The sequence below is a fragment of the Felis catus genome, chromosome A1, assembly GCF_018350175.1.
Source record: "Felis catus isolate Fca126 chromosome A1, F.catus_Fca126_mat1.0, whole genome shotgun sequence".
NCBI lineage: Eukaryota > Metazoa > Chordata > Mammalia > Carnivora > Felidae > Felis > Felis catus.
In genome coordinates this window covers 94,391,077-94,412,249 of record NC_058368.1, presented here as the reverse complement: position 1 = coordinate 94,412,249, position 21,173 = coordinate 94,391,077, and the positions used below count along the sequence as shown (strand labels likewise).

The window sequence follows — 21,173 nt, the reverse complement described above, 5'->3', positions numbered from 1 at the left end:
TATTTAGCTTAGCATATCATTCCCTAGCTCCATCCATGTTTTGAAAATGACAAGATTTCATTCGTTTCTTATGGCTGAGTAATATCCCATTGTATACATGTATACCACATCTGCTTTATCCATTCATCAGTTGATGGACACTTGGGCTGTCTCCATATAATTGGCTATTGTAAATAATGCTGCTGTAAACATCATGGTGCATGTATCTCTTTGAAATAGTATTTTTGTATTCTTTGGGTAAATACCTAGTAGTGCAGTTGCTGGATCATAGGTAGTTCTAGTTTTAACTTTTTAGGGAAATTCCTTATTGTTTTCCAGAGTCACTTCAAGTTGATTTTTGTGAGTGGTGTAAGATAGGGGTTCAATTTCATTTTTCTGCATGTGTCTACCCAGTTTTCCCAGACCATTTGTTGAAAAGACAATTCTTTCCCCATTAGGCATTCTTGGTTCCTAGTCAATTATTAGTTGAGGATATATGCAGGGGGTTAATTCTGAGCTTTCTATTCTGTTCCACTGGTCTATGTGTCTATTTTTATGCGAGAACCATACTGTTTTAATGACTATAGCTTTGTAGTATAGTTTGAAACCTAAAAGTGTGGTGCCTCTGGCTTTGTTTTCTTTTTCATGATTGCTTTGGACAGCTGGGGTCTTTTGTGGTTCTGTACAAATTTTAAGTTTTTTTTCTATTTCTGTGAAAAATGCCATTGGAATTTTGGTAGGGATTGCGTTGACCCTATAGATGGCTTTGGGTAGGATGATGTCAGCATCATGGCAGCATAAGTTATACCTTTTTCCTTTTTCCTTTTATTTGCAACTAATTTGTCATTCATAATGAAACAGAAGTACCTCTGGACATTACACCAGAGTACACAGGAGATTTCTACCAACTGTGATTCAGAAAGTAGTAGGCCTGAACTCTGAAGGGGGCTGTGGATTCAAGGGAGTCACTGAGTCTCCGCACCCTCACTTGACACAGTAAGGGTGAGTGGTGGAAGCAAAAGTGGAGAATACAAAACAGAGCAGACATGGAAGGGATGTAGAAAATTCGTGGAGTTCTAGCAGCCTGATGGAGAAGCAGGCACGCCATCGGAGCAGGACAGAGATGAGTATGGAGACAGAGGGGAAGGAGGATATTAAGGAGTCAGTCCCATTCCCCAGGGTGGCGCTGCAGTGCCCTGGGGTTTTGCCAGCAGCAACGACAGTGACCTCCCACACAGAAGAAGTAGAAAGCAAAAGATGTGTGACTAACCGACCACCCGGCTGAGCAGGTCTCAGACAGAGGGACCTGTTTTCTTCCAGGAGTATGGTTTCTGAGGAGGGACCTCCATTACTAGGGGGTGGCGAGTGGGGGGTGGAGAGAAGGAGAGAAAAGGAAAGAGGCAGACTAGAATAACCAAGGCTTTGAAGGTAGGAGTTTCATGCTGTCTGCTTTAAGATCTCAGTGGAAGGTCTGCCCATAAAACTCTGGGATTACCCCCACTCAAGGATCCCCCTTTCAGGCAGTGGGCACCCACAAATCCCCAGGTGCTAAGTTCACACCCTTTCCCCCCCCCCCCCCCCCCCCCCCCCCCCCCCCCCGCCCCAACCACCTTTCTTTATACCAGCTTTTTAAAGTGTGCCCTCCCCAGTGCTGCCCCAGAGCCAGTTCAGGGGAAGAGAAACCAAAAATTTGAGATATACTGCCACCTTGTGGAAAACTAAGTTTCTAACTGCTAGTCTGTAGAATTGTCAAAAAGAACAAGACAAGTGTGTGCTACTTCAGATGCAACAACAGAGGCAAGTTTCATCAAACACTATGAAACATCATGGTAATATGGTATCACAAAAAGAAAGTGATAATTCTCCGGCAATCAAACCCAAAGACACAGAACAGTGATCTAAGTGATAAAGAATTCAAAATAGCTGTTATGAAGAGATTCAACAGATTACAAGAAAACTCAGAAAGGCAGTTCAAGAAACTCAGGAATAAAATTAAGGAGTTCTTCAGAGGAATTCCGCACCAAAGAAATGGAAAATTTTAAAAAGAACCAGACAGAAATTCTGGAGCTAAAGAATTCAGTGAATCCAATGAAGAATGCATTAGAGCCTAGGAAATAGTACAGATTAGACTGAAGAAAGAATTAATGATCTGGAGGATAAATATTTAGAAATAATCCAGTTAGAAGAAGAGAGAGAACTAAGATTTTAAAAAAGTGAAGGCATCCTATGAGAGCTATTGGATAAGATAAGAAGTACATATATAACAATAACTGGTCTAGCTGAAAGAGAAGAGAGGGTAAAGGGAGCAGAGAGTATATTTAGAGAAATACTAGCTGATAATTTCCCAACCCTGGGGAAGGAACTGGAAATACAAGTCCAAGAACCCTATAGAACAAACTTATCTCAGTGCAAAAAATCTTCTCCAAGACACATTACAATGAAACTGTCAAAAATCAATGATAAAGAATCATAAAGGCAGCCAGGGGAAAAAAGAACACAACTGACAAAGAAACCCCCATTAGAGTATCAGATTTCTCAGCAGAAACGCTACAAGCCGGAAGAGAATAGAATGACATTTTTACGTGCTAAAAAATAAAAGCTGCCAGCCCACAATACTTTTATGGCCACGTTATCCTTCAAATATGAAGGAGAAACAAAGGTTTTCTCAGACAAAACTTTCGGAGTTCACCACCACTAGACCTGCCTTGCAAGAAATGCTCAAAGAAGTTCCTCAAGTTGAAATGAAAAGATGCTAATTACTTACATAGAAGTAAATGAAAGTGCACAATACTCTAGCAAAGGTAAAAATAAACAATAAGGTAGTATGGGTAATGGGGCTTTGGGTAGTTTGGACATTATAACTATATTAATTCTTCCCATCGATGAACACACAATGACTTTCCATTTGTTTGTGCCTTCTTTGATTTCTTTCAGCGAAGTCCTACAGTTTTCATTGTATAGATGAATAGTTAAATTTATAGTTAAATAAATAAATAAATAGTTAAATACAACTATACATTGTATAGATGTATAGTTAAATTTATTCTTATTTTGTTGGTTTTGAGGTTACTGTGACTAGGATATTTTTCTTTGTTGCTTTTTTAAGCATTTCAATTGTTAGTGTGTAGAGATGCAACTGATTTCTGTATGTTGATTTTATATCCTTCAATCTTACTAAATTTGCTGATTAGTGCCAGTAGTTTTTGGTTGAGTCTTTGGGATTTCCCTATGTAAAATCATATCATCTGCAAATAATATCAATTTTACTTCTTCCTTTCCCAATTGGATGCCTTTTATTTAAATTTTTGTCTTGTCTAATTACTCTGGCAAGGACTTGCGGTACTATGTTGAGTAAGAATGATGACAATGGGCATACTTGTCTAGTTTTTGATCTTAGAGGAAACAGCTTTCAATTTTCCTCCATTGAGTATAATGTTAGTTGTGAGTCTGTCATACATGGCCTTTATGTATGTTACTTCTATACCCCATCTATTGAGGATATTTATCATGAAAGAATATTGTAATTTGTCAAATGTTTCTTCTGTGTCTATTGTGAGATGACATGATTTTATCTTTCATTCTATTAATGTGGTGTAAAACATTTATTGATTTGCATATGTTGAACCCTCCTCACATCCTAGGGACACATATCACTTGATCATGATGCATAATGTTCTTGCATTCAGTTTGCTAATATTTTCTGAGAATTTTTGTGTCTATATTTATCGGGGATACTGATCTACAGTTTTCTTTCCTTTGTAGTGTCCTTATCTGACTTTGGTATCAGGGTAATATTGGGCTTGCCTAACAGGTTTAGTTCCCTCCTCTTCAGTTTTTTGGAAGATTTTGCAAAAGATTGCCATTAATTCTTTAAATGTTTGGTGTTATTCACCAGTAAAGCCGTCCAGCCCTCTGTGTTGGAAAGTTTTTGATTATTGATTCAATCTCTTTACTTACTATTGGTCTATTCATATTTTCTATTTTGTCCCAATTCAGTGTTCCATGTTTCTAGGAACTTATCTAGGTTGTCTAATTTGTTGGCATATAATTGTTCATAGTAGTCTCATGATCCTATGTATTTCTGCAGTTATAATGTCTCCTCGTTTCTGATTTGAATGTTCTATTTTTCCTTGGTTAGTCTAACTAAAGGTTTGTCCGTTTTGTCTTTTTGAAAAGCCAACCCAGTTTTGTTGGGTTTTTTAATTGTTTTTCTTATCTTTCACTTATTCACCAGTCTTTATTATTTCCTTCTTTCTACTAATTTTGGGCTTCTCTTTTTCTAATTCCTTCAGATGTAAATTAGGTTGTTTGATATCTTTCTAATTTTTTTAAAGTTTATTTGTTTATTTTTGGGGGGGAGGGGTAGAAAGAGAGAGGGAGAAAGAGAGAATCCCAAGCAGGGTCTGAGACAGCATGGAACCTGATGCAGGGCTCAAACTCACAAATCCTGAGATCGTGACCCGAGCTGAAACCAAGAGTTGGATGCTTAACTGACCGAACCACCTAGATGCCCCAAAACTCTTTCTAACATTTTTAATGGATGCATTTATTGCTGTGAACTTCCCTCTCAGAACTTTCGCAGCATCCCATAAATTTTAGTCTGTTGTGTTTCCATTTTCATTTATTTCTTTGTTTTTCTTTAATTTGTTTTTAACGTTTATTTATTATTGAGAGACAGAGAGACACAGAACATGAGCAGGGGAGGGGTAGAGAGATGGGGAAACACAGAATCCAAAGTAAGCTCCAGGCTCTGAGCTGTCAGCACAGAGCCCGGCGCAGGGATCAATTGCAAGATCATGACCCAAGCCAAAGTCGGTCGCTTAACCAACTGAGCCACCCAGGCGCCCCTCCATTTTCATTTATTTCAAGATATTTATTTATTTCCTTTTTGATTTCTCCTTTGACCCACTGGTTGTTCAGAAGTGTGTTACTTACACATATTTGTAGATTTTCCAGCTTTCTTCTTGTTATTTACTGGTATCTAGTTTCACACCATTGTGGTTGGAAGAGATAGCTAGCATTATTTCAATCTCCTTAAATTTGCTAAGATTTGTCTTTTATCTTATATGATCTATCCTGGAGAATGTTCCACGTTCACGTGAGAAGAATGTGTATTCTGCTGTTATTGGATAGCATGTTCTACATAGGTCTGTTAAGTCCATTTGGTCTAAAGTATGATCCAATTCCAATGTTTCCTTGTTGATTTTCTATCTGAATGATCTATCCTTTGCTGAAAGTGGGGTATTGAAGTCCCCTACTATTATTTTTTTTAATGTTTATTTAGTTTTGAGAGAGAGAGAGATGGAGCACGAGCAGGGGAGGGGCAGAGAGAGAGGGAGTCACAGAATCTGAAGCAGGCTCCAGGCTCTGAGCTGTCAGCACAAGCCCGACACATGACATCATGATCTGAGTCAAAGTTGGATGCTCAAGCGACTGAGCCACCCAGGTGCCCCATGAAGTCCCCTACTATTATTATATTGTTGTCTCTTTCTCCCTTCAGATCTATTAGTAATTGCTTAAAGTAGTTAGGTGCACCAGTGTTGGATGAGTACATATTTACGACTGCTCTATCTTCTTGGTGTGTTGACACCTTTATCATTATATAATGAATGACCTCTGTTTCCTGTTTCCATGTTTGGTTTAAAGTCTATTTTTTCTGACATTAGTTTAGCTATCCTGCTTTCTTTTGGTTTCTACATGCATGGGATATCTTTTTCCATCCCTTCACTTTGAGCCTGTGTCCTTAGAGCTGAAGTGAATCTCTCTCTCTCTTATAGGCATCACATTGTTGGGTCCTGTTTTTTTTATCCATCCATTCATTCTGTGCCTGGATGTGATTGTGTGAATTCAATCCATTTAGAGTAATTATTGATTTGTAAGGACTTACTATGGTCATCTTATCTATTGCTTTCTGGTTGTTTTGTACATCCCATTGTTTATTTTTCCTTCTGTTTATGTCTACCTTTTGTTCACGGATGGATGTCTAATTAGTTGTTGATTGTTATGTAAATTGGTGATCTATTTTCTCATGAACTTGGATGCCCAAGTGTTTCCTCAGGTTTAGGAAGTTTTCAGCTATTATTTCTTTAAATAAACTCTTTGGCTCCTTCTCCCTCTCTTCGCCTTCTGGAATCCCAATTATTCTAATGATTGCCCTTGTGACTGAGTCCCATAGGTCACTCAGGCTTTGCTCTTTTTTATTCCTTTTTCTTTGTTCACTTCTGAATTATTTCTAAATTTCTGTCCTCTAAGTCACTAATTCTATCTTCCATTTGTGTGATTCTGCTACAAATGCTCTCTACTATATTCTTCATCTCATTCACTGAATTAATCTAGCCTCAGAATTTGTTTGGTTCTCTTCTAGAATTTCCGTATCTTTGGTAAAGAATTCATTTTTGCTGTTCATGTACGGTTTTCCCCTAATATCACTGAATATCTTCAAAACAGCTATCCTGAATTGTTTCTTTACCAGTCAGATCACAGTATTCTGTTAAGTCGTTGGGAAATTATAACAACTGGGTTATTGGGAAATTATATCTTTTGGGGGGTGACGTATTTTCTTTATTTTTCACATTCCTTATATTTTTGCATTGCTGTCTTCCCATTCATCTTCTTAAATCTTTATTGATTGCTTCAGATGGGGGTAGTGATCACTGGAGTTACTAAATCTGGGGTTTCCTCAGCCTTTGAATGGGTAGACCTGGCTCCACTATCCTCACTCCTTCTTGTGGCAGAGTTCTTAAGCTTTTCCGTCTTTTCCTAGGCTTGTAACTCACGAGGCTGCTGCTCGAACCCTCTCTCGTTTTCCATAAAGTGACTCTTACAGTTGCAGTTTGTGGTTTCTCCTTTGCCCACAGATCCGTTTTTCTGAGAGTTCTCCAATAACCGGACTGCTCTCACCCGTGCACTTGGGACCACTCACAAAGTGGGGGCCACAGGGTGGGGGAGGTGCAGGTCTAGCACTCAAGGTGAGGGGGGTGGGGTTCTCAAGTGGGATGTTCCCGAAGGCTTGGGGGCCGACTTCCTGGTGAAGTCCTGAAGCAGTCAGAAGGAACCACATTCATTCCTTTAATGCCCTTTGATATTCTTGTCTGTTTCCTACCCTTTCCCCTCCTTCCCCCAGTCATGGATGTCCTACCCTGGGTGCTGCTGGAGGGAAATGGGTTTCTTGAGCCATGACCCACAGAACTGGATTAATTGGGGTAGTCAGGCACTCACTCACAGCTCTCTGCCTCCTCCACAGGAGTGGTTGCCCACACCTGACAGTTTAGCCCCATGGAGTGTTGCCCTGGGTGGAAGGGCTCTAGCAAGAGCTTCTCTCTTTCCACTGGGTACAAACTCATCCTTCTCGTTCCAAAGGTGTGTTGGCATCTCCCCACAAGCAGGCTGGATTTCTACAAATTCTTTCTTGCCCATGTGTATCTGAATAGGCCAGTGCTCTTCAGGTTTTTTTTTCCCTTACTGGGGCAAGCAGAGGTCCGGACTACCTTGGGTCCACAGCCTTTACCCGGTGTTTACTTTTGAAAGCACAGGTAGGTAAGAGTCCTCTCAGGTTCCTTGGTGTAGGGTGCTGGGTCCAATAGCTCCCAGGGAGGCCCTCTTGTTCATGCATAAATTTCCAATTAGTAGTTTTAAAAGGGGGGGGGGGGAAGGAGGAGAATCCTACACCTCCACGATGCTGACATCACTCTTTATCAATTCTTAGGGACCAATCCACTAAAGAAGGGAATTTGGACACAGAAATAATATTATCTCAATTCTGTGATACTGCATGGGTGGGAGCCTACTAGGTACCCTCACCTCTGCTTCACCTGCAATAACCAGTTTCCCTCTCTTCAATTTGAGATCTCCCTCTCTCTCTCTCTCTCTCCACACTCCTCCCCCAACATATTTTAATATCTGATTTCAGAGTTGCATCGAGTAAGCTGTGTTGTCAGCCGCTGGGAACCCAGCAGCAGGGTCCTAATGAAATCTATCTCCACAGGATAGCTGTGATTTTCACTGGATGAAGTTCCTTTTGGTGCTGTGAAGGACTTTTTTTGGTCAGATGTCAAGGAGCCATGGAGGAGTGGTGGACAGAGGCTCTTTTCTTTGCCAACTGGTCTTTTGATAGGAGGAGCCTGAAATGAATGGAAGGCAGCTATAACGTTTAAAACTCTTGTTGTGCCGCTGGCGGGAACCAAGGCCTCTGTATCCACAGATCCTAGAGTCGCGAGAACAGGAAACAGATTCCCCTGGTGGGTCACTGGGAGTGCTATGCTTACTTCTATCCCTTGGTACCTGGACCCATGTAGTATACCTACTGACAACACAACACCACATAATGATTGTTGGTTCAGAGTAAATGTCACACCCTGGAGAATGCGGTGCCATCTTTTCAGGGTGTCCTCTCCTGCCTGTTGCTTCAGGTGTGCCTTTTAGAGAGGATATTCCAAAACTAAAAAATAAAAATAAAAAGGATATTCCATCACTCTATGAGCCCAGCAGCTTCTGAGTTTGGCAGCCAATGACAAGATCAATCTCATTGTTCTGTGTTTATTGCTGTGCCTCCTTTGTTGTAAAGGGGATTCTTTGGTTCTTTATGATGGTATGTAGGATCCTATGTAGGTCCGTCAAATGTTCTGCAAATCCTTGCATTGTGATGTTGGTAGAGACGATGCAGCCAGAAAAGGTAAACTCAGAACCAGAATATGTGTCAGTTCTAGTCAGGATAACTCACACCCTTTTCTAAGATGGAAGGGGTCCAAAGTTACTTGTCACCGAGTAGCTGCTTGGTTTCCACAAAGGAAGGTGCTGTTATCAGGGGCTAAGTGTTGGTCTGTTACTGGCAGACAGAACATTCGACACAAGCTGGAACTAAATCAGCCTTGGTGAGAAGGAGCTCACACTGTTGGACCCATGTGTAACCACCACCTTTCGCTACTCTGTTCAAGCTCCCACTGTATCCACACTGCAGTGGCCTATTACAGAAGCACACGGACACTTTCCTGAGTCATTCTGTTTGGTAGTATAGTGTCTCTTCTGCAATACATAGAACACATGATTCAACAATCTTCGTATTTTCATACTCATTCCCTTGGGTCTACTCACATGCCTCTCCCCACATCTCCTTACCCCTGATCTTCCAATCTCTCTCTTTCCAGGCCTTTGCCTAACCAGCCATACCATCAGCTATTACCTTTGAGTCTTGGGCCACTTTGCACACAGTATATGTCCGGGTATACCACCCAAAGCTCTGCACCAGGGAAGGATTTCTCCTCACCATGATCCTTCCCCAGAGCCAAAGGAGAGGCGGGAAACGGGTGTCAGGATTTGTGCAGCTGATCTGTGCCCTCTGATCCCATTCTTTCCCACGTATCACTTGCACCTTCCTACACACTGTTGCCGGGTCCACCGAACCTTATGGTTCTGCGCCTGGCAGATCCCAGGTCCGTTCGGGATGCGTGATCATTTCCAAGATCACAGGCTTGTCTCAACCAGAGCCCAGGGGCATCCAAGGAATTGAGTTTCAATGATGTATAATTTCACACTGCAGGTGGCAAGGGATGGTTGCAGACTCATAGGAAGTTTATGTTGTCAACTCTCCAACTGGGCCGTGCCATAGACACTGCATGGCATCTTTTTCCATTGCTGACAGCTCAAATATCACTGGGTAGGTCAGGCAGGATGGTCCAAGAGGCAAGATCACTTGCGTTGCAACCTGGACCCAGATCCCTCTTGTGTTCTGGGCCTCTCTCAAAACTAGATGAGATGTTATTTGTGTAAATGAACCGGAACAGTGTTCACAGTCTGGAATATGCGACCTCCAGAGTCTGAAGCCGCCTACCAACCACTGTGCTTGCCACGGAGTAGGAGTTGTGAAATACTGTTTTTTACTTTGAAAGGGACACCCTGGAATACCCGAGATCACTGGCTCCCTAAAAATGTTACGGTAGGCTTATCTCCTACCGTGGAGGGCATGTGTCTTAACAAGGCCTTCACCATGCTTGCAACTCCTCATTCATCCAACTCACGTAACCGAGTGTTATCCATGAACCAATGTGATCCTATGTCACATGGTTCAGACCCCTTGGGACTGTATTACTATTATTATTAAAATTTTTAATGTTTATTTACTTTTGAGAGGGGGCAGGGGCAGAGAGGGAGACAGAAGCCGAAGCAGGCTCCAGGCTCCGAGCTGTCAGCACAGAGCCTGACGCGGGGCTCGAACTCATGGACCATGAGATCATGACCTGAGCCAAAGTTGGATGCCCAACTGACTGAGCCACCCAGGGGCCCCGGGACTGTATTATTATTGAGGGCAGGCGAGTTAAATATTTAGAGCACACTGTGTTGTGTAGCCATAACATCAACTTTCTGTCCCTCTGAACAGGGGACAAAAAAGAAGGCGTTTACCAGATCAGTGGCCGCACTCCATCCATGTGAGCCCTTGCTCACCTCCCTTAACAAAGATGCCGTGTCTGGTGCAGCAGCTACAGCTGGACCTACAACTCGGTCAAGTTTGCAGGGCTCTCTGTCATCCTCCAAGACCCACCTGCAGGCAACACACTAGACAATTAAGTGGGTATGCAGAGGCCACCGTTCTTGCATCATTTAGGTCTTCAAGTGTGGCACTTAATCCCTCGCTTCTACCCAAGATGTGATATCACTATTTACTGACTATCTTGGCTGAGAGTATGGGGGCAATTGCAAAGTGCCCACTTACGTCTTCCTTTCTACCGTAGCTCTTACTCTATGGACTGAGGATGGTGTCCCTTTACACAGCACACTCCTTACTGCTTTGGTAAATGGAGGAACCTCTGTGCTGTCTCACATTACACAGTATTTTCAGTCTAACACACACACACTGCTCTGAGCTTTTTTTTTTTTTTTTTTAATGTTTGAGACAGAGAGAGACCACAAGGAAGGGGAGGGGCAGAGAGAGAGGGAAACACAGAATCCAAAACGGCGCTCGAACTCATGAACCATGGGATCATGACCTGAGCCCAAGTCAGATGCTTAAGTGACCAAGCCACCCAGGCGCCCCTTCTCTGAGCTTTCTGATCCCTTCTTCTCCTTGTTCACCTTGGAAGTTCTGTGATACTTAGCTGGGCCCAGCTAGGTGGCTAAGGCTTTCTCCAAGCTTCCAAGAACTACCCTAGCCATGTACTGGCACGGTCTCCTCAGGTCTCTGCCAGAGCTAAATCTTTTATCATTGGCAAGTGCCTACATATAAGTAAACTCTCTCACCCAACTTTATGTTCCTTCCTCCCTTGACCCAGAATCCTCAGGATCCTGGCTCGTATATACTCTTCCTGGCTCCTCCGAGTTTACTTGGGCAAGGTTCTGCAGCAACTTTGGCAGGCCGGCACTTGATCCTGTGTTGTGTCTTCTCCTTACCTCCTGGCTTAGCGGCAGAGCAGGGGAGGCAATCCCGAGGAGGGTACATGTTATCCTGCGAGGCACGAGTTAACACATCCTCTTTCAGCACGGAACAGGAAGGCAGTGAATGGTAGCGTAACGGAAGAAGCGGGCTGCTTCCGCAGGCCCATATCCAAGATTTTCCTGGGTGTTAAGCCCAGATGTCCTCATCCCAGGTTTCACGTCCTCCTTCTTTCCGATCATCTCCCTGACCTTGGCTTAGCAGACACGATGCTGCTTGAATCCAATCTTCTCTTGAGTTCTGCCAACCCTAGGGTCACGTCCTGGCCCTGATCCTTGGCATCTTCCACCCTCCCACTCTTTTTATATAAATGCTATCAAGAAGGCCCTGTGGCTTTCATACACAGCCTCTAATTGGTGATTAATCACCCTCAGGTTTCTCTAACGCACGGACTGCCCCCAGCAGCCGCCCTCCAATTCCGTACTCGGTAATTACTACTTCTCTTGAACTTCTCAAATGCCTAAGACATTGTCCCTACCAGAGCATTTCCAGTATCCACTCATTCCAGTGGAAGTTTCAACGATTACCTTGCTACGGCATGCTGGTGGTGATCCACGTTCCATGTGCCCCCAATAATAGGGTCCTCCGTTGCCAGCCTGTCAGTGGGTGATCTAGCTCCAAAACGTTATTTTAGGATCTGCCTCCTGAGACCATTCTTGGCCTATACAGCTGCCTTAGATGGGCTGCCCTGAATAAGTCTCAGATGGAGATCTGCATCCAAGACATTCACTGTGGTACGCCACTGGGATCAAAGCCTGTAAGCGTCTGTAGGAAGGAGGATGAGGCAGAGAAACGTAGTTAAATAAGCAAGGCACTCACAACAAAGGCCTCAGCTGATGTCATGTCATGCGTAGCCCTGGGGCTGGGATGGCCTTCCAAAGTTGTCCTGCCTTAGCCAAGGGGGCTGGACTTTGATAACCTTGATGTAGGTCTTTGGAGAGAAGTCATTACTTAAGTGAGTTAACTCTCTTCGGCTGGTGGCAGTTCTCAAACAGCAACTCTGCTCAATGTGCTCAGCCACCAACACTGCCAGCAGTGGAGGGAATGAGTACTTCGCCCCCAAAAATGTACCCTAGAACATCATGAGAAGTCCAGCTTCTAGCCCCCAACTTCTGCTCTGTGTCCTCCCTCTCACTACAGACAGATTTAAAAAACTTCCATTTAAAAATGTAAATACAGGGGCAGGGCACCTGGGTGGCTCAGTTGGTTAAACGTCCGACTTCGGCTCAGGTCATGATCTCGCGGTTTGTGAGTTCGAGCCCTGTATTGGGCTCTGTGCTGACAGCTCAGAGCCTGGAGGTTGCTTCAGATTCTGTGTCTCCCTCTCTCTGCCTCTCCCATGCTCATGCTCGGTCTCTCTCTGTCTCTCAATAATAAACAAACGTTAAAAAAAATTTTTTTTTAACTATAAATACAGGAGCGCGTGGGTGGCTCATTTGGTTGAGTGTCCAATTTCGGCTCCGGTCACCATCTCACAGCTTGTGGGTTCCAGCGTGTTGAGCTCCGTGCTGACACCTCAGATCCTGGAGCCCGCTTCAACTGTGTCTCCCTTTGTCTCTGCCACTCCCGACTCACACTCTGCCTCTCTCTCTCTCTCAAAAAAAAAAAAAAAAAGATAAAAAAAAAATACATAAACACATGCACACACACACAAACACACTCATTCTCTTTTTCTTAGATAACTGGTAGCCTACTGTGATGGTTGGCTGAGCCACAGGGATACCCAGACATTTGCTTAAACATTGAGGATGTTTCTGAGGGTTTTTGCATGAAATTAACATTAAAATCACTATACTGAGTGAAGCAGACAGCTCTCCCTAATGAGGGTGGGCCTCACCCAATCAAAGACATGAATCAAATAAAAAGGCTGACCCTCATCCAAGTATGAGAAAATTCCTCCTGCCTGTCTTCAAACTGGGACATTGGCTTTTTCCTGCCTTCAGAATTGAACTGAGTTTTATAATAAATCTCTTACGGTATTTAAAAAATATCACCAACACCATGACTTTATTTAAGTAAAGAGATTTAGTACAAAGGATTAGCCCACGTGATTATGAAAGCTGGCAAGTCCCAAGATCTACAGAGTGAGTCAGCAATCTGGAGACCTAAGAGAGCCGAAGGTGAAGTTCCAGTCCGAATCTGAATGCGAGAACCAGGAGGGCCAATGCTGTAATTCTGGTCTGAAGGCTTGCAGACTTGAGACCCAGGATAAGCTGGTGTTTCAGTTTGTCTGAAGGCAGGAGAAAGCTGAGATTCCAATTTGAAAGCAGTCAGGTAGAAGGAAATCTCTCTTATTTGGATGAGAATGAGCCCTTTTATTCTACTCAGACCTTCGACTGACTGGGTAAGGCCCACCCACATTTGGAAGGCCAAATCTGCTTTACTCAGCCTACTGATTCAAATGTTAAACTCATTATACAGGGAGTCTCCAACTTACAATGGTGCAAACTTAACAACCGTTTGACTTCATGATGGTGCAAAAGCAATATGCATGCAGTAGAAACTGTACTTCACATTTTGAATAGTTACCTTTCCCCAGGCTAGGGATGTGCGGCACAAAACTCTCTCCCGATGCTGGGCGGCTCCAGTCAGCCACGCAATCACAAAGGTAAACAAGCAAAAAAACACCCATATGACGGTTGTTTTTCACACTCAATACAGTATCAATAAGCTATACAAGACATCCAACCGTTTATTATAAAATTAGCCTTGTGTCAGCTGGTTTTGCCCAACTGTTGACTAATATGTTTTTCCATCTTGCTTTTCTCACTTAACAGTATATTCTAGGGATCAATGTGCAGCAACATTACAGATGGTTCTCATTTTGACAGTTCCGTCAAAAAAAAAAATGACTTTTCTTACATCCCAGAGCTCGTGGGATAAAATTCACACGTGCCACAAATCTAAGGAAATGTGTCGAAGAGAACATCTGAGAAGGACTAGAATTGTAAAAATCACGAAAACAAAAAACAAGAAAAACAAACTTCGGCCTAACTGGAAGAGGAACCCAATTCACGGTCCAGAAGAGAAGAGCAAATAAGAAAGTGTGGACCAATAGTGAGAAATCAGAACATGAGTGATGAAACTTAAGAAAACAATGAGCTGGGGCGCCTGGGTGGCGCAGTCGGTTAGGCGTCCGACTTCAGCCAGGTCACGATCTCGCGGTCCGTGAGTTCGAGCCCCGCGTCAGGCTCTGGGCTGATGGCTCGGAGCCTGGAGCCTGTTTCCAATTCTGTGTCTCCCTCTCTCTCTGCCCCTCCCCCGTTCATGCTCTGTCTCTCTCTGTCCCAAAAAAAATAAATAAATGAAAAAAAAAAAAGAAAAGAAAAGAAAACAATGAGCTTAGGGCGCCTGGGTGGCTCAGTCGGTTGAGCATCCGACTTTGGCTCAGGTCATGATCTCACGGTCTGTGAGTTCGAGCCCCGCCTCGGGCTCTGGGCTCTGTGCTGACAGCTGGGAGCCTGGAGGCTGCTTTGGATTCTGTGTCTCCCTCTCTCTCTGCCCCTCCCCGGCTCGTGCTCTGTCTCTCTTGCTCTCAAAAATGAATAAACATTAAAAAAAAAAAAAAAGAAAAAGAAAACAGCTTGACTTTGGGGTGCAACAGTCAAGTGGAGCCCCGCAGGGGTTTGTGTTCAAAAGCAACGAGGTATTTGCCACAACTGTTTTTTGTCATCTGAGCAAGAAGGGAGAAGGGACCGGATGAAAGACTTAAACCTATCTGTATAAAACAAGATGTTGCAATTTCTCAGTACGGATTTTAGAAAAAAATCTGTCATCTCCCACCTCAGTTCTCTACACAGTGTGTGACCTCATACACTTGGCTTCTGAAATAATGGAGTTTTAGAATGATTTCACCAGTTTTTGAATATTTATTCAATTAAATAAATCAACATCAACAGCTGCTTAACAGTGATAAAATATACTTTTATTTACTTTGTTGAGTCAGAGGGTCGTAAAAAAATTATTGCTAAAGTAGATATCAGGCAAACAGAAAGGTGCTTTAGAAGTCCAGTTACCTTGGAGTTTATTTAAACTAAGAGAAAAAGATCATAATGTTTTCATGCAATACATACTTGGTTCTTTAAATAACAAGTGTGACAAATAACAGAAAGAACTATGGAATGCTGCACTTGTGATCCATACAAAACACCAACAGTTTGGATTGTACATAGTTGAAAGAAATGTCTCACACACCTTTTGAAATACTGTAGTAGCCAATACATAGAGGCATGCCTTAGGTGGGCACGGGAATGCAGTTTAGAAAAGAAAGTGAAGTATCACACTGGAACTACCCCATTTCTTCAAAATCACTGAGCAGGAAAAGCAACATTGAACTTCCGTACGGGTTTTACACAACTTCTCTACAGTACCTTGACTTCAATCCAAGAGCAAAAGTTAAGACTCTCCTCCTCTATTTTTGGTAAACAACTGCATGGTAAACTTAGATGACTTTTCCCCCTGGATTTTACCTGGGAGTGGCCTTTTTAATTTTTTTTTATTTAAAAGAGGGCAGGTTTGGCACTTTTATACTGATGTCACCAATGTTAATATTTCTTGGGATCTCAGGAAGATTCATATTCTTTACAGCTGATACAGCACGGGCTGGAGCTCCCGCTAAGCCAGCCTGTATACAGAAGCAAATAAAAGAAAAAGAAAATGTACAACTCAGGTGTAGCTCATCAAAAAACACTAAAAATGGAGGACAATGATAAAAGATTTTCATATAACAAGCTTAGAGACCAGATGGTAGTTGGAATTGGTATGGGATGGTTACTTTGAAATTCTAATCTATAAAGAGAAAACAGTTGACACATTAAAAAGTACAGTGAATACATGCAATGATAACAACGGAAAGATTTACATACAAATAAATTAACCTGTGCTTAGATACCACATACAATATGCAGATGACAAAAACTACATCTTCACCTACATCCTGACTTACTGACTTATAATAGAAGCATGAGGCATATTTTACATTAGTTCCTTTTTAAACATCTCTTGCAACAACATGATGGATTTGGGTTTGTTTTTTGTTGTTGTTGTTGTTATTGTTTTTTGTTTTCTTTTTGCTTTTGAAATAGCATTTATTATCAAACTGTGCTATGAAATAAAAACTGAAAGTAATAGATCATGCTTGCTTAGTTTCTTTACTTAGAGCCAACTCCTTAAAACATTTCAAAACGACAAATTTTTTTTAAAAAAATTCTTGTAATTGTGGAGGCTCTTCTAAACTTTTCTAGGAAAGTTCTAAAACATTGAAAAAAAAATCAGGCTTTTCAAGTAAAGCCTCAGTCCAAAGAGAACAGTTCTGCCTGAAAATGAAACTGCAACAAAGAGGATCTTTCCAACCCTTCGATGCATTAGAGACAATATAATGGTTAAAAATACTTTGTCATATAAAGTAGATTCAATGACATATGTTCAGTTTACAATATACAAATTTAGAGACAGAATAGCATAAATACAAAAGGCAGTATTTCTATAAATAACTGATTTTAAAGCTTCTAGTAGCATTAGTGTACGATATTTGGCTTTATTCTTAATAGGGAAATTTATAATCTCTGAAATAATTTTCAAAGAAAATATGCTTAAAATTTAAAAGAAAAATGCAAATGTATCATCTTTCTCAAATAGCTACAAGAGTCTTCATACTTTTGGGATTTAATTTATATTTAGATTTCATCCATTTTTATTCAGGTGATATAAGAAAGCCAACAAACACGTCTGAATTCAGTGGCACACATCATCTTGCACAAAAGCAGACAATTAGGTAACAGAAACAAATCTTCCACTTTGCTTCAATTACACATAGGAGACAATGTCTGTGTAATTAGAAACACTAGTTTTAAGTCCCTTTTTGAACTTTTAGGTCTTTTTCTCATATGTAATCCTACCTCTTTTGTTAATTAAAATAAGAGTAATAATAAAGCTGTTACCTGAGAAAAATCTTGACTGATACAAAATAGGCCAGTGTAAACTATTTGCTGAATAAAGGATACAAACATTGTTAAGCAATGAAATAAAAGCCATGGATTATCAAGTCAGAATTGGAAATAATAGAAAAATCAGTAAAATAATATTAATAATAGCTATGGTCCACACAGGCAATGATAAGGGTGATAGGGTGATATAAATGAAACACTCCATATCCAATTAAAAATGAATAGGGCTGGAGTATTCAATTTTTGTAAGTGAATAGAGGTTAGTTGTTTTTCATTGACCTCTACATTTATACCTACCTGAAGCAATGCAGTTAATTTGTGTACCCCCAAAAGATGTTGGAGATATGAATAAATATTGCATATTTATTCAAAAAGGTCTTTAACCTGATTATCTCAAGTTCAACGTCTAGCTACCAAAATTTAGAATGGTTTAGGACCAAAGAAGGATCCATCTTATAGGCTCTCTTCCTTTTGCCCAAAATCTGTTGTCTGCCAAGGAACAAAAATTATTTTACAGAATTACAGCCATCCTGGAGCTCGTATCTTTCTAATTAAAAACCACTTGCCACCATTTTTACTTGGATGTGTCTATACAGGGTACAAATGATGAGTAGATTATGAAAAAGTATTGATAAGATATTTGAATACAAATATTTTAAAAGGCAGGAATTATTAGAGGACTTTATTACTGAGACAGAGAGAGAAAGTAGATATGTGTGTGTGTTTTACTGGATGCTATGGTTTCAACTTTTATAAAGAGTGAAAATAATTTTTGTCAGTATTAAATGTCATTGTCAGAAAGCCTTCTTTTCCATACCACCCTGTACCATGAACAGCTCTAGACTGAACCTGAGCAAAGAAAATGAGAATAAAAATGCGTCCTGTTAAATTTCTTTAGATTAAGTCGTTTCTTTGTGACCAAAGATGGTGTCGACTGTTAGCTGCTAATGAGAATACATAAAGTCAATATAGCAATTGATTTAAATAGCATATATGTGCCAAGTTCTTATTATGTAAAACCAAAAGAAGTTTCTAAGTACAACAAACTACAATTCCTCTAAACATAAGCAGCAAGCCGTAGACATGCAAAGGATGGTAACTATTCAGAACACGCAAATGAATTAAGAGAATCAAATTATTTCTCAAGCATGTTCAACACTTTTGTGTAGTACGTCATGAATTTAAATGGTAGGAAATAATAAAAAAAATCTGTAATGTGTACTTCAATTAAGTTTTAATTAAACTAACATTTTAAGAAATCAGATTCTGCAGAATATGAAATATAAGAAAAATGTAAGTAGGACTGCTGATCAGTAAACAGATGCTTAAATGAGCTTTCAATCTCTATATAAAAATGAAGGGCTTTAAAAAAAAAAACAAAAGACTATTCAGGTGGTCAATACCAGAAGTGCTGTAAAACAAATTTCTTTTTCAGACTTCCACGACAGTGAAGTCTGAAACATTTTTATTAAAGAAAAAAATATAAATGAGGTAATTTGCCATCAGGAGATTAGTTTGCCAACAGAGAGGTATAAAGTAAATTTTATCTTAGTTAAGATTATTTTTCCTTCAGTAACATACATTCAAAGCCACAAGATAATGTGTACTAGTTTGTTTGGTTTTTTTTGGATACTAAAATTTACAGAAATTAGGCTTACCTGACTTGTTAGTAGTGTGTACAATGTAAAATGTAAAATTAAGATACTCTGACAGCACAACATAGCTCTCTTAAAGATCTGAGATTACGCAGCTGACACAAAGCAGAAATAAAAAGAATGAAACCCTACTGGAGAAATAACTTGTTTCTGTCTATGTTATTGTACTCGAGCACCACCATGGCAGGCCGACTGCAGCGATTCCACTAACAAAAATAAATATGTGACTCCAAAGCAGTTAAGAGTATGAATTGGATGAGAGAATGAAGTACAGTATATAAAAGGATGGTCATGTTTTCTCTCCCATGGGATTAAATAAATTAACAGAATTAAGAGAAAGAAAACAAAATGAAGTCTGCAAGTATACCAAAATGAGGCCAAACAGATAGAAGACTTATACAGACATACTCTCGAAAATTTCAAGCACTTGAATCACAAAGATAGTAATGGATGGATATGATTTGTTTTTGATTTTGTTTTTAAATTGCCAGACCCAAAAATAAACAAAATATGTGCAAGCAAAAGTGAAAAAGCAGCATTGCTAAAATATATTTCAAAGGCTCCCTTCTCCTCATGCAATAAAGCAATTGACTTTCTCGAAGGGAAAAGGAAAGAATCTAGATATTTATTTCATCTGAGACATAAAATACTATACTACCATCTTGAAATATTTTTCCCAGCTTGAAATGCCAAGTAAGATGGTAGGGGGATTAATTTGTACCTACTGAAACCTTTACCCACCCTTCCTGCTGGTAGCTGCTATATGCACATTCATAATTTTGACCTAACAGCAAAGTGAAAGAACATCAACATTAATAAACACAGTATTAAATGGTTTCAGACTCAAAATCATTAACAAAATAATGGCAGTTCTTGAATGCACGTTTTGAGCAAAATAGGAAATGTCAGTATTTTACTTTCTGAACGTAAGGTAGAATAACTTAATCTGGGATCTTGTAACAGGCTTGTTCTTTGCTTTAAAGGCAGTGCTTTAATATTACAATTAGAAACAAACAGGTTAGAAATGCTGCTAATGACAGTCCTTTAGGGAGCAAGAACTGGAACATTTTATCAAAAAGTTTTATCATAATTAGAATATTTAAAAATTTATAAACCTTCCCAATCATATAATCCGTTTTATATAATCTTCAGGTATATTTTCATTTCAAGCACAGGATTTGCCTGTGTGAAATAAATATAGCAGATTCGTGCCCAATTCGCAGATTTAACAGAACTAGTTCTGACTGTGCCAATGACCTCAGGGGGTCCTCACTGTAATTTTGTAGAAGAATAGAATAACTGCATGTCAAGGTAAGAAGCAGGAACCAACTCACAACCTGACCTTCCAACATCACTGTGTCTCAGGGCCACTTTTCTTACTCTGCTCTTTGAAAATAGAAACTTGATTTCAAAAGAGAAGAAATCTAATTACTAGTTCTCGTGATGGAAGTTAACAGACCCAAGCAGTTCTTGGCTAGAAAATAACAATCTGACATACATTAAAGACTAGAACGTAGAAATTGGCAGTGACGTGGATCAGTGGAGTAAATGAGACCATTATGGATTTTCTATTCCAGGGATAAAGTAATACAGATCTAAGGACCAAACGTCGTACTCCTAGCTTCATGACACAACCCGCAATCTTGGGATAAGATAAGCCACCTGTATGCTGCAGCTTCTCAAACCCATCCAGAAAGTAATAAATTCACGGCTGAAAAACAATGCCAAATTCTCAGTAGCATTTTGTGAATTCAAATTTTTTTTTTCCCCTCCTTGGGACTCAATATAGTATTTTCACTTTGAAATTTTTTTTTTTAATTTTTTTTTCAACTTTTATTTTATTTTTGGGAGAGAGAGAGAGAGAGAGAGAGAGCGAGCATGAACGGGGGAGGGGCAGAGAGAGAGGGAGACACAGAATCAGAAACAGGCTCCAGGCTCTGAGCCATCAGCCCAGAGCCTGACGCGGGGCTCGAACTCACAGACCGCGAGATCGTGACCTGGCTGAAGTCGGACGCTTAACCGACTGCGCCACCCAGGCGCCCCGACTTTGAAATTTTTTAATGGAGGCCTATAAGCATTTTGATTTTTGTACAGAAAAAGCTGTTCATCATCATTTAGATTGAAATTTCTAAAAAATTCTTTACACAGTTAATTTAGGGTGTGAAAAAATGC

At 40.6% G+C, this 21,173-nt stretch overlaps 1 protein-coding gene and 1 long non-coding RNA gene across 10 annotated transcripts in view; one reads left to right on the top strand and one right to left on the bottom strand.

Annotated features, from left to right (window-relative positions):
• Positions 1–20,723, top strand: part of LOC109499833 — a 41,469-nt gene extending 20,746 nt beyond the window's left edge. For 2 of the 3 annotated variants that reach the window (XR_006597935.1, XR_002157354.3), the window contains one exon: positions 14,179–14,294. This is a non-coding gene — a long non-coding RNA (uncharacterized LOC109499833). Of the gene's footprint in view, positions 1–14,178; positions 14,295–20,578 lie in introns of those variants that run through there. The other variant, XR_006597941.1, reaches the window with a different exon arrangement.
• The window catches only part of AP3S1 (adaptor related protein complex 3 subunit sigma 1), a 96,390-nt gene that overhangs the window by 8,181 nt on the left and 67,036 nt on the right, over positions 1–21,173 (bottom strand). For 2 of the 7 annotated variants that reach the window (XM_023254311.2, XM_023254310.2), the window contains one exon: positions 15,305–16,025. The exons of 1 other annotated variant lie outside the window; for it this stretch is intronic. In XM_023254311.2, the coding sequence (XP_023110079.1) occupies positions 15,897–16,025 (129 nt within the window). In that variant the 3' untranslated portion in view covers positions 15,305–15,896. Of the gene's footprint in view, positions 1–15,304; positions 16,026–17,340; positions 17,389–21,173 lie in introns of those variants that run through there. 4 more of the 7 variants (XM_045057744.1, XM_023254313.2, XM_045057746.1 and 1 more) reach the window with 3 other exon arrangements.